Source organism: Mycothermus thermophilus (genome assembly GCF_041956435.1).
Source record: "Mycothermus thermophilus strain CBS 625.91 unplaced genomic scaffold VTJ04scaffold_3, whole genome shotgun sequence".
Classification (NCBI taxonomy): domain Eukaryota; kingdom Fungi; phylum Ascomycota; class Sordariomycetes; order Sordariales; family Chaetomiaceae; genus Mycothermus; species Mycothermus thermophilus.
In genome coordinates this window covers 3,939,257-3,951,964 of record NW_027191429.1, presented here as the reverse complement: position 1 = coordinate 3,951,964, position 12,708 = coordinate 3,939,257, and the positions used below count along the sequence as shown (strand labels likewise).

Genomic DNA, 12,708 nt, shown 5'->3' with positions numbered 1-12,708 from the left:
TATTATGATACCCCTCATCCTCATTTAAGAAAAATTCATCCTCATCAATCAGAAACGGGAAACACGGATTGACGACATGCTTATACTGTACTACCTACCTACCTCCCTTACCCACTAGCTTGTGAGAAGTAAAACTTGGGTTTGGTTGGTCAGTGTGAGGAGGAGGCTTGGTCAAGTGTACGGACCGGATGTATGGATGGACTGGATTAGGACAGGCACATACAGAGTACATCCGTACATACAGCGGAGCAGAGACAACGCCTACATACTACCTAGGACAAGCAACCCCCAAGTCCTTTTAAACATCACGACACCATCATGAGCAGTGAAGTCATGAGCCCTGCCTGCTCGTGGTGATCTGCATGCTTCTAGGTACCCAGAGGCAGGCAGTACCTACCTTGGACACTGAGAAAACAAACCGAGAATGTTGTCTCTCTGGGGCCTGAGACTGGCTCGCGGTGTGTAAAACCCCAAATCACAACCCGGAAGGCTTCTGAAGTAGGTACGTACGTGATAACCAACAGGGTTTGATCAATTTCAAGAACCCAACGATCCAAACCGAAAAGCATCGCGCCACTAATCATACATACATATTCAAGCCAACCCTTCGAAATCCAAAACAATGCAAGTTTTTTGCCTCCCTCTCCCCCAGCCCATGCTCACCCACCAAGCCTCCCTCCATGAGACATATTATCCCCTTCCCCCAATAGGTATCAATCTCTTCCCCCCTCCATCCACATTACCATCACAACAAACCCATCTTACCATCTTACACCAACTCCGCCGCCGCCCCCGCAATAGCCAGCTTGCCCGTCTCCTTGACCTTGGTCTGGAACACGACGCGCTTGTCGCCCTCCTTCCACATCTCCGTCACGAGCGTCTGGCCCGGGTTGACGGTGCCAGCGAAGCGCACCTTGATGTTCTTGAAGGGGCCATACTTTTCGTAGACGGCCTTGCCCGCGATGCCAAAGAAGCACAGGCCGTGGAGGATGGGCACCTTGAAGCCGCCCATCTTGGCGAAGGCCGGGTCGATGTGAAGGGGACTGTTATTGCACTCGCGTTAGAGAAGGGTACTTCAAAAAGAAGGGGAAAAATGAGAAACAGGTTGTGACATACTTGTAATCGCCGCTGAGGCGGTAAATGGCGGCCTGCTCCTCGGTGGTCTTCTCCTCGACCACAACATCCGGGGCGCGCTGGGGCGGCTTGTTGGCAGCGGTGCTGGCGCCGCGGTCGGCAGGCTTCTTCTGCCCGCCGAAGCCGCCGCAGCCGCGAAGGAACACCACCATCTCGTTGTAGAAGAGCTCCTCGCCCGTCTCGGCGTTGGTGGTGGTGACACCAGTGCGCACGACGGCGGCGCTGCCCTTGTCGACCACCTCAAGCAGGCGCGCCTTGGAGATGAGGCGGCCCGACGTGGGGATGGGGTACTTCTTGATCTCCAGGTACTGCTCGCCGTGGAGCAGCATCATGGGCGAGAAGTTGGGGACGATCTCATCAAAGGTGAAGGGAGTCTCGGCATCGAACGGCGGGATGACGCCGAAGGTGGGGATCACCTGGAACTCGTCGTTGCCCTCACTGCATACGCCAACATGGTTAGCACGGCTCAACTTGTCATCACCAAGTGGAACTGCCTACAAGACATAGCGCAGATCGGTGCGCTTGGCGCCGATGCCCAGGTTGTACAGCATCACGTCGCGCTCAGTGTACTTGTACTCGGTGCCGCGGCCCTCGGCCTTGAGGGCTTTGGCGATGGCCTCCAGATACTGGTTGGACTCGGGCTACGGGAACGAGTAACAGTCAACATGCTGTATTCTACAACACTAAAAAAAAGAGGTCGTCATGATATCCAATGGTCCTAACAGAAAATATGATACATGAGTGTGAATTGGCCAGAAAGTGTTTCATCATACCTTGCCCGCGCTCTTGTTCTGGGCGTTGGACAGGATCTTCTCCAAGCTCTCCTGGGTCTTGGACGGGTGGTCGGCGCGCTCGTCAAAAGTGACAATGCGGTCCCAGACCTTGACGATATCCTCGGGGGTCAGCGGCTTGTCGACGGGGAAGCCGTGGCCGCCGGCCCGCTGCCAGCGGGTGGCGCCAACCCAGCCGCTGCCGACCTCGTAGAGGCCGCCGGTAGGGTTGGGCACCTTGTCGCTGCACAGGGCCAGCACGACAGGGGCAATGTACTCGGGCTTGAAAGCCTGGACGAGCTCCTCGGGAAGGATGGTGCGGGTCATGGCGGTACCGGCGTTGGGAGCGATGGTGTTGACGTAGATGTTGTACTTGGCACCCTCGAGGGCCAGGGCACGGCTGAAGCCGAGGATGGCGCATTTCTGTGACCGAGTTAGCAATGAAAGTCGTTATTGAGAGAAAAGAGCCAAAACTTACCGCCGCAGCGTAGTTGGCCTGGCCGAAGTTGCCGTAGATACCGCTGGTCGAGGTCGTGTTGACGATGCGGCCGTACTTCTGCTTGAGCATGTAGGGCCAGGCAGCCTTGGTAACCTTGTAGGTGCCGCGCGCGTGGACGGCCATGACGGCATCCCACATCGAGTCATCCATGTTGGTGAAGGCCTTGTCGCGGAGGATACCGGCGTTGTTGATGACAATGTCGATGCGGCCGAAGGTGTCGATGGCGACCTTGACGACGGCATCACCATCCTCAGCCGAGAACTTGGCACCGACGGCCTTGCCGCCGAGCTTGCGGATCTCCTCAACGACGGTATCCGGGTTGACGAGGTCGTTGACGACGACCGAGGCACCGGCCTTAGCGAAGGCCAGGCAGTAGGCACGGCCGATACCGGCACCACCACCCGTCACGAGAGCGACACGGCCGGTGAAGTCAATCTTCTCACCCTGCTCGTTAGGGCCGAGCTTCTGCGACTGCTCGAGGAGACCAAGGAAGTCGTTGGGGCCCGAGGGATACTGGGGGTTGGAGAAGTCGACGACCTGGTTCCACTTCTTGAGGACGGCGCTCGGGGTGTACGTCTCGTCGCACTTGAGCAGCTGGCCGCTCGAGCGCTCCCAGCGGAGCTTGGTGGCGTAGCCACCGCCGACCTCGAAGATGGAGCCGTTCTCGGTGGTGTTGTTCTTGTGGACGAGGACGGCGACGAAGGGAACAACCCACTCGGGCTTCATGAGCGCAAGAATATCCGGGGGCATGACGGTCTCGGTCATGCGGCTGGCAGCAATGGGAGCAATGACGTTGCTGACAATGTTGTACTTGGCGCCCTCCTTGGCCAGGGTCTCGGTGAAGCCGACCATGGCGAGCTTGGCGGCCGAGTAGTTGGTCTGGCCGAAGTTGCCGTAGAGACCGGCGGCCGAGGCGGTGTTGATGATGCGGCCGAACTTTTGCTTGCGGAAGTGAGGCCAGGCGGCGCGGGCGCACTTGTAGCTGCCCTTGACGTGGACCTTGAAGATGAGGTCCCAGTCCTGGTCCTTCATGTTCTTGAAGCTGACATCGCGCAGGATGCCGGCGTTGTTGATGAGGATATCGATGCGGCCGAAAGCCTTGATGGCCGTCTCGATGATGCGGTCGCCATTCTCGACGCTGTCGTAGTTGGCGACGGCCTTGCCGCCAGCGGCCTTGATCTCGTTGACGACGACATCGGCAGCCTGGATGCCGAGTTAGCAAGCGGAGTTTTCAAGTCGGCGCTGTTTTGAACCCACCTTGGTGTCGTTGCCCTCGCCCTTGAAGGAGCCGCCAAGGTCATTGACGACAACGCTGGCGCCCCGGGAGGCGAAGAAGGTGGCATAGGCCTTGCCGAGACCGCCGCCCGCGCCGGTGACGACGACGACCTGTCCGTCAAACCTCAATTGCTCCGCCATCTTGGATCTGGTGTGTTGTGTATGTGTGGAAGAGTGAGGAGGAAATCAAGAAAAGCGGGAAACACACAACAGCAAGAAAACGGAGGCTGGGGCCCAAGGTGCGAGGAGAGAGAGATGATGGTGAAAGATGAGAAGAAATGGCAGAAACAGATTTGGATCCGGAAGAGGTTTCTAAAGTAGTACTACGTAGCTACACCGGCAACAGGCGGAAGCAGGCGCCTTTGACGTCGGTCGGCAACTTGCACTTGCCCTTCGCTACCGGGCCATGTTTTAAGCCGAGGCAATACGGGGCCGTGGCCGTGGCTTCCTTGCAGCATTCCTGTCCCCAGCCCATTGCCGAGAGCGGGGATTCCCCACGACGTGCTTTCCTTCACATGCTGCAATTCGCCCTCTGCCCCAGACGGAGACAGGCTCAGGTGGGTCCTTGCCAAGATGCATCCAGGGGTTCGGCTGGCGGGTGACCTTTTCCTCATGACATGGCTTGTTCTCCCGCCGTCTGTCGCCGTCCATGGATCTCGGCCTGGCCCGGCTATGGCTGCTGCTTGCGCCGGCTGGACCTCCGAGGGTGTTGGTTTTGAGGTTGGCTGAGACGAGGATGATGTGTTGGGGCTGGAGCTAGGTCTGGGGATGGATGGTTTCTTGCATTTTCAAACGTAGCAGCAGCATGGAGCGATGGAGAGCCCCGATCGACAGAGCGAAACCCCGGGGATGGCTCAATTGGGGAGCACAACCTGGAACATCATCACATGTCATCGGAAGCTGAGATCGGAGTGGAGGGTGCATGCACACAGTACGGACTCCATTGTTGCAGCGCTGGCGAACAAGTGGACATGCTGTAATGGAATCAGGCCCAGCCTCATCCATCATGATCAACTTTGGAAATGGACATAGGTATTGTGCGATTGATCCTTCATTGCTCTCCAACGCCGCCGGCTTCCGGCCATCATGGTCGCTGAGTTGCATGGCGCTAGAATGAGGCTCTGACCGGACAGGACAGTTGCGTTCTCCCCGCATATGCCCCACGATCCCATACCCCAACTTCACCCCACATCCATGCCTCCGCCAAGCTTACCGTGTCGTCATCGAACACCAGCTTCTGGGTAGGTCTCATCAGTTGTATCAATTGTTGGCTAACAAGCCGAACGATACTCCAGAATGACCACCTCCAACCCTCCCTCAACAACAAACCACTTCGTCGACGACAAAACACCGCTGTGCGTACCCTTCATCCTCTCCCGCCTCGCCGACTTCGACCAAGAACAACAACAACAACAGCAGGCCCGCAATGACACCTCTACCCCTCCACGCCCCTTCATCCTCGGCCTCAACGGCGTCCAAGGCGTAGGCAAAACCACCCTCGTCCGCTCCCTGGCTTCCGCCCTACAAAGCCAGCACGGTCTGTCCACCCTCGCGCTCAGCATCGACGACTTCTACCTCACCCGGGCCGACCAACGCGCTCTCGCCGCCGCGCAACCGGACAACCCGCTGATCCAGCACCGCGGCGAGCCGGGGACGCACGATCTCACACTCCTCAATAACTTTTTCACCTCCCTCCTCGCCGGCACCCACCCGATCCCGATCCCGCGCTACGACAAGTCCGCCCACGCCGGGCAGGGCGACCGATTCCCTCCCTCCGCGTGGGCGAGCACGGATCCGGCAAGTCCCCCGCGCGTGGTGATTCTCGAGGGGTGGTGCGTCGGGTTTCGTGCGCTGCCTGATCACGAACTCGAGGCCCGATGGAAGAGGTCCCGGACCTTGCCTCCTGATGAGAGGTGTAACAATCATATAAGCCGACACGAGCTGGCTCATCTCCGCTTCATCAACGACCAGCTCTCGCAGTACGAGGCAGTCCTCAACGCGAGGCTCGACGCCTTCATACACCTGGACGCGCAAAACATCCATTGGGCGTACGCATGGCGCGCCGAGCAGGAAGAGGAGCTGCGCCGGCGGCTGGCCGCCGAGGGCAGGGACAGCCAAAAAGGCGGAGGCGCCATGACAGAGGAGCAGGTCATCCGGTTTGTGGACGGGTACATGCCCGCCTACGAACTGTACGCAGACGGCGTGAGGGAAGGGGTATTCCTCCCCGAACGGAAAGGGAGACAGTTGAGGATCGTGGCCGGGAGGGACCGGAGGGTGGTAGAAAGCATGGTGATATGATATGACTGACACGTGTGACTGATGAATGACTTGACGACATGCCATGACCACGGAGTTGTGAGATGCCAGATATTAGACCTAAAAAAGACAATTGTATAACTATATAACTACCCAAACATAAGAAACATTGAGGAGAGAGTTTACCAATCGACACCCACCATTGCATCATGCTACCGATCTCTATCAGATGCGTTTTGGTTCTGTAAGCACCATGCCTCCCCTCGAAAACACCAAAGTACAAACAAAACCAAAGAAAAACGAAAACCTTGTGCTGTATCCTCCTTCATAACTCATAACGTAAAAGGTCATAACTCATAACTAGGTAGGTCATCAGTCGTAACTTATAAGTCATAACTCATCAATCGTAACTCGTTAGTCATGAAACGTCGTCGTCGTCAATCATGAGAAATATTTTTTTCTTGCTTGGGGCCGTGAGAGTTCGTTATTCATAGCCATCCGTTATAGTCCGGTGGTCTTGGGAAAGGAGACGGTATTTGGGAATATACCCCTAAACTGCGAAAGCAACCGCATCAGCAACAAATCCATGCCACACGGGCCATCTAAGTTAGCTCATTGCTCGGCCTCGTCTCACCTCAACAACTGTATACCACACCACACCACACCACACCACACCACTACTCTCTCTCGCTCTCTTTCTCCCCGTCATTCGCCTTCCTCACCAACTCTAAAAATCCACATCCACATCCTTCCCCTCCATCATCGTCTGGCCCTCCGCCTTCAACTCCTCCAACGTGCGCTCGATGGCCTCGGTCTTGAGGCGCACCGCCTCCGCCCTGGCCGCCACCTCGTCCTCAAACTCCCTGACGAGCTTGCGCCGCGCCCGCCTCGCCTCTCGGATCCGCCTCACCACCGACGAGAACTGCTCCAGGAACCAGTCGCCCGCCTCGTCCCACTCGTCCAGAGGCAGCTGCGCCAAGAACTCGTGCTGGTCCATGCTGCCTTTCGTCTTGTAATGCTCGAGCTGCTCGGCGAGCGTGCCTCCGCGGGGCGGCATCAGCTGCGGCGGCGGCTGCTGCTGGAGGACGGCCGTCTGCGGGTCGAAGTCGAAGTCCTGGTCGCGCAGGTCCGTGTACGACATGGCGTTGAGCTCGGCGTCGTTGTAGTCGAGGCTGTACCTGCGTTTCCGGGCCGGAGCGGTGGACAGGGCTGTTGTCATCAGCGCTGCCCCCAGGGTTTGGCTGTCGCATTTCGCGGCATCTTGGGTACGGCGGCCACTATTCGTTCGTGCCAGCGGAACCTGGACGGGGACCTCGGGGAGTTTCAACTTGGTCGGGGAAAACAACAACGGGCGCGGCACCGCCGAGCGGTCCTGGTGCGCGCGGGGGGTGCGTTCCAACGTCGACTCGCTAAGTACGTCCGGGTCGAGCTTGATGGTGGTTTCCACGACGGCAGCCTTGGTGTTGTTAAAGTCCAGGTCCATGTCATCGGGTCCGATGGAATCAAGGTTTTCGAACTCTGTCGATCGTTTGTTCTCAAGCTCGCGCTCCACCGCCCGCTGCCGTTCCCGGGCCAACTCCCTCTCGCGCTCCTTCTCCTTTTCTCTTTCTCTTTCCCTCTCCCGTTCCTTCTCCCGGGCCGCGCGCTCCTGTAACCGGAGCTGCTCGAGATGGCTGGCTACCTCGGACTGTCGGTCGGGCAACAGGCTGGCAGGAAGCTGGGTCGGCACGGGGGAGAAAAGCCCGCCCCCGCGCTCCTTGGACGGGTTCCGCTTGGGCTCCCGGCCGCCCTCTCGATACGCCAGCCGAGTGCGGCGGAGGGCGCTCGACTTGGTGGGTGTTTCAAAGGGTTGGCGGGGCTCGGCGGAATAGACATCCTCGGTTTGGACACTCTGGTCGTCCAGGTCGCGGGCGGAAACGCTGTTGGCGGCGGCCGGGTTGGGGATGGCGGACTCGGACGCCTTTTGGAGGTTCAGCGGCGGCAGCACTCTAAGCACGCCATCCTGGCTGAAGACGAAGGGCAGATTCTCGTCGCGCCGCTGAGATAGGCTGCGGACGGGAGGTGGGGGCGGAAGGGCCTTGTTGGGCGGAGGGATGTCGCTGTAGTGTCTGGAATGGCTGCCCTGGTGGTGCACGCGCAGACGGTCCGAGGCAGCGGGCCTGCCCTCGGATTCACCGCCAAACATGGATGCTACCGTCGAGTCCTCCCAGGCATTGTGGGGTTCACGCGTCTCACGGGCTGACGGATCCGACGCCGACGTCTTGGACCGGTGCAGCGGGTGGATGTGCGATTGATTCGTGGGGAGGCTCATGGCGACTGGTTGGGAGGTCGAAGCGGCGGCGAACCGGCCGGCGCGAGGGACGGGAATGGACCTGGCAGCTGCAGGTGTTTCGGTCTTGGCTTGCTGAGTTGGCGAGTGTTGTTGTTGCTGCTGCTGTTGTTGTGATTGCTGTGTCTGAGTTTGTTTTTGCTGATGCAGTCGTTCCTGCTTTGCGGCGACAACGTCCAGTGGGGGCTGCAGCTTCGACGGCGGAACTGGGAGGTGCGAAGACGCGCTTGTCGCGTTCATGCCGTTTGTCGCGTGGCTTGGCCCTGACCCTGGCCCTGACCCTGGTACGGCAGCTCCCGGCCCGGCCACGGCCCCGTTCTGACTCGGTACCGGCGAAGAAATTGAAGACAGCCCCGAACCGAGTCCCACTCCTCCTCCCCCGGCCCTCGGGCTGCTGGTCGACCCGCTGCTGCTCGAGTCGCCTTGTCTCATAAAGAGCCCGATGGACCCAAGCTTCTTCTTGGATGTGGGCATCATCCTCAGCCGCATTGACACGACGGAGGCAGCACTGCGCGGCGGCGGCGACGGACGATGAGGGGTGCTAGGTACGGCAACGACCAGCGACGAACCTCATGCGGCGATTGTTTTTGTTTACTTGTTTACCCGGAACGCGTCGATGATGGGACGAAAACCTTGAGAGAACCGGGACGGCGCGTCGTCGGCGTGGTCGTCGGGCACCCACAACAAACAAAAACACACCTCTCAGCAAATCCGGTGGCACCGACGGACGCAACAGCACAAACAGACGTCGCGCAGACTGCAGGCTCAACGCGGGGAGCCGCGAGTCCCGGGTTATTATCTCCTCTGGAAGGGCGTTGGGCTGGCGCTCTCGATTCGACAGCCCCGGATTTTTGGGGCAAACGGTGCAGCGAAGGTGCAGAAGAGCTGCAGCACAGAGGGTGTGGAGCCCTTGTCAAGCCGCGAGGGTTCCAGATGCAGTCACGGCGTGGGAGCCGGCATCTGTTGACGTCGTGGTTCCAATGACAGATGCCGGGCCCGGCCCCGCAAAGGCAGACATTCTGGACTTCGGACGACGACGACGCGCCAATTTCTTCCTGTCCGTCTCGCTCCCACCCTCTCCCGCACACGCTGTCAGGTGAGCGGAGGATGCAGGGTCCCAGTCTTCACTGCAACTTTATGCATTTCAACCTCAAAATGGGTGACGGGACGTTCCAGTCGTCGTGGCCAATTCCTCTCTCCCGCATCCGCCTCGACATCTGACAGGCCGCCCTGTTCCTCGTCCCGCGACACCCTCGACCTCATTGGCAAATGGTATCGAGCATCCACGAGCCGTTGCGTTCCCGCCTGCAGCTTCTGCACACTTTCTTCATGAGCCATCAATACCCAACGGCCCCCGCAATCAACGACGCCATAGGCGCCCGACGCCATCCTGCCCTCCCGAGAGGCCGCAACAGCCCAATCGCGGGTCGAGCGCAAAAAAAATGTCGACTTGAGAACACGCGATGTCGTCGGAGGCGCAGGGGTCGCCAGCGGGGACCAATCTGTCCGCCTCCTCTGAGTTGTTCCGCGAGAAGAAGGTGCCGTCTCCGACGTAGGAGCGCTGGAGGAACTATCGATTGGCGACATTAAGGCGCGAACACTACGATTCGTCGTGACGACATCCTTCCGCCTCTGCCATCCGACGTCGCGCGCCCTGGTGTGGCCGTGATATTGCCAGATGGGGTTCTGCGCAGATAGACATCGTTGTGACTCATGGGTCTGGATGTGAAGGGTCCTGGAACGTAAATGTGTTGCTTTTTTTCCTCTGCCCTCCATGCACTCTGCCCTCCATCCACAATACCACGGCTCTGGCATCAACGCCACATCCATCACAGCAGCAGGGCGGCCGCAGGATGGCTCACCGTGCCTCGTGCAAGATTAGGTATCGGCACACTTCCCAAGCACGCTGCACAGGAGGACATCTTGACCCTTGACTTAGAAAGGGAAAGATTTGGGCGAGCCATGAGAGAAGTGGACCTGTGAAGATGCCAACTCACGTGGCGAATATGTACTCCTTCCACTATCGATGAGGTGTTGTCAATTCCCCGAGTTCCCCCGAGGAGCGGTGACGTCCATCCATCCAGTCCTTCAAACCGTTGGGTTGGAACGGCATGTCGCTGACAACGTGGGGGAGGAACGGCCCGAGGGGTTCAGGAGGCGCCGACGTTGCTGCATACCCCACCATGCCGATAAGATAACCCCAAACCAGGAAAGTGGGTCCGGCCGAATCTGCCCCACCCTCCCGCCAGCCAGAACGCCGTTCTCCGACTTCGCGGCGATTTCTAAGCCAATCCTTCCGGCAAGTACACGACTCGGCGGTCGCCTCAACCAACCTCTCCAGCCACATCACCAAACATGGCGCCATCACTAGAAACAGAATCCACCGAGGACGTCCTCGCGAACCCGATCCGGCAAAAGCCGCAGCTCGTCGCGCCCGAGCCCGAACACTGCCCCGGCCCCGAGTCGGCGCAGGCCGGCACCGCCGACTCGTGCGCCGGGTGTCCGAACCAAAAGATCTGCGCCTCGGCCCCGAAGGGCCCGGACCCAGACATACCCGTCATCACCTCGCGCCTCTCCAGCGTGCGACACAAGATCCTCGTGCTGAGCGGCAAGGGCGGCGTGGGCAAGAGCACGCTGACGGCGCAACTCGCGCAGGCGCTGGCGGCGAGCAACCCGGACGTCACGGTCGGGGTCATGGACACGGACATTTGCGGGCCCAGCATCCCCAAGATGCTCGGCGTCGAAGCCGAGACGGTGCACGTCAGCGCGTCCGGCTGGTCGCCCGTCTGGGCCGCCGACAACCTGGCCGTCATGTCGATCCAGTTCATGCTGCCCAACCGCGACGACGCCATCATCTGGCGCGGGCCCAAGAAGAACGGGCTCATCAAGCAGTTTTTGAGGGACGTGGAGTGGGGAGATTTGGATTTCCTGCTGGTGGACACCCCGCCGGGAACCAGCGACGAGCATCTGAGTGTGAACACCTTCCTGCGCGAGAGCGGCATCGCCGGCGCTGTGGTGGTGACGACCCCGCAAGAGGTGTCGCTGTTGGACGTGCGCAAGGAGCTGGACTTTTGCCGCAAGGCGGGCATCCGGGTGTTGGGGCTCGTGGAAAACATGGCGGGTTTCGTGTGCCCCAAGTGTGCGCACGCCACCGACATCTTTCTTGCTACGACCGGCGGTGGTCGCGCCTTGGCCGAGGAGATGGGCGTGCCGTTCCTCGGGTCCGTCCCGCTGGATCCGCGCCTGGGGATGGCTTGCGATTACGGAGAGAGCTTCTTCGATTCGTTCCCGGATAGTCCGGCCGTCGCCGCACTGAGGAATGTGGTCAGGGGCATGGCGGCGCAGATTGGGTTAAACCCGGATGAGGTGGTTCCCCCGACGGGGTGACGATGCAGAAAAGGCACAAAGCAAAGAGAAAAAAACAAATTGAACCAAAACACGTTCTACTACATAGAGGTGTGCTGCATGGACAGCATGACAAACGTCATGCTGCTGGCCACTCCTGTCCCCCAAACTCTCCACCTCTCCAACACTCCCTCACACTCTCTAGGCTGCCAGCTTGGCCGGCACCTCCTCCAGCTCCTCGGGACTCTCAAGGTCGATAATCTTCGTCACCTCGCTCGTGTTGCGCATCAGCTCCTTGGCCCCGGCGTACAGCATGCGCAGCTCGCTGTTGCACGTCGTTGGCAGGTAGTACAGCATGACGTAAGGCACCGAGAGTCGGCCGGAGGGCTGGATGTAGTGTAGTAGGTAGCGCCGGGTTAGTCATTCATTGGGGATTCAGGGGGGACGAGCGGGAGGAAGGAAAACTGACCAGCGTCAGAGGGTAGCTCAACAGGATGAATCGAGGGGAGTGGTCCGGCAGGTCATCGGCCAGCTCATCGAGGGAGGTGTAAACACGCTCATCCTCGTCTTGACGGATTTCTTTCGTTTGCTTATCGATGAAGTCTTTTTTGGGGTGATGTCAGCACTCACAACCAGGTAGATACCTAGTATCCCTAGGTGCGTAGGAAGGTAATTTAAGAGCCTCTCGAGCCTCTCTCTTCCAGCACGCTGAGCCAGAGAGACATACTTGCACATACAGATGACAGCTTGGGGATCTTTTGCGCGCGAAGTCCCGAGGCGGAACTTGCGCAGATGCTGCTTGGTCTCCTCGGAGAATGTATATAGCCTGGCTTCGGAGGCCTGCAAATGGTGAGCTAAGATATCTACCTGGATGTTACAGCATGATGGAGGGCGACGTTCATACCATGATGGGCAAAACCGGGTCTGTTTGATGAACAACGGAGGTTCAAATGCGAGAAGGGTGCCTCAGGGATTTCTGATATAGGTATCCGTCCCGATGATCAAGTAGACTTTTTCAGTTCCCAAGTTCAGGTCCGCGACACAGCCTGATGAGGTTGATGAAGGGAAGAGCCCCGCATCCCTTGTGCTCCCAAAGCCAG

General features: G+C 59.1%; 5 protein-coding genes across 5 annotated transcripts; 2 read left to right on the top strand and 3 right to left on the bottom strand.

Moving 5' to 3' along the window:
• Nucleotides 1–769: 769 nt before the first annotated feature.
• Nucleotides 770–3,819, bottom strand: VTJ04DRAFT_5575 (uncharacterized protein; the record flags this gene model as incomplete). The annotated part of the gene is made up of 6 exons (XM_069363704.1): nucleotides 770–1,043; nucleotides 1,117–1,572; nucleotides 1,633–1,775; nucleotides 1,908–2,327; nucleotides 2,383–3,606; nucleotides 3,661–3,819. The coding sequence occupies 6 exons, from the start codon at nucleotides 3,817–3,819 to the stop codon at nucleotides 770–772; spliced, it is 2,676 nt and encodes an 891-aa protein (XP_069220524.1).
• A 1,155-nt stretch (nucleotides 3,820–4,974) lies between these two features.
• Nucleotides 4,975–5,976, top strand: VTJ04DRAFT_5574 (uncharacterized protein; the record flags this gene model as incomplete). Its single annotated transcript, XM_069363703.1, has 1 exon — nucleotides 4,975–5,976. One exon carries the CDS (start codon nucleotides 4,975–4,977, stop codon nucleotides 5,974–5,976), a length of 1,002 nt encoding a protein of 333 aa, XP_069220523.1.
• Nucleotides 5,977–6,661: 685 nt separating this feature from the next.
• On the bottom strand, nucleotides 6,662–8,503 carry VTJ04DRAFT_5573 (uncharacterized protein; the record flags this gene model as incomplete). The annotated part of the gene is made up of 1 exon (XM_069363702.1): nucleotides 6,662–8,503. The coding sequence occupies one exon, from the start codon at nucleotides 8,501–8,503 to the stop codon at nucleotides 6,662–6,664; it is 1,842 nt and encodes a 613-aa protein (XP_069220522.1).
• A 2,115-nt stretch (nucleotides 8,504–10,618) lies between these two features.
• VTJ04DRAFT_5572 (uncharacterized protein) lies at nucleotides 10,619–11,650 on the top strand (the record flags this gene model as incomplete). The annotated part of the gene is made up of 1 exon (XM_069363701.1): nucleotides 10,619–11,650. The coding sequence occupies one exon, from the start codon at nucleotides 10,619–10,621 to the stop codon at nucleotides 11,648–11,650; it is 1,032 nt and encodes a 343-aa protein (XP_069220521.1).
• A 159-nt stretch (nucleotides 11,651–11,809) lies between these two features.
• On the bottom strand, nucleotides 11,810–12,515 carry VTJ04DRAFT_5571 (uncharacterized protein; the record flags this gene model as incomplete). Its single annotated transcript, XM_069363700.1, has 4 exons — nucleotides 11,810–11,995; nucleotides 12,078–12,211; nucleotides 12,346–12,448; nucleotides 12,513–12,515. The coding sequence occupies 4 exons, from the start codon at nucleotides 12,513–12,515 to the stop codon at nucleotides 11,810–11,812; spliced, it is 426 nt and encodes a 141-aa protein (XP_069220520.1).
• Between the last annotated feature and the right edge of the window lie 193 nt (nucleotides 12,516–12,708).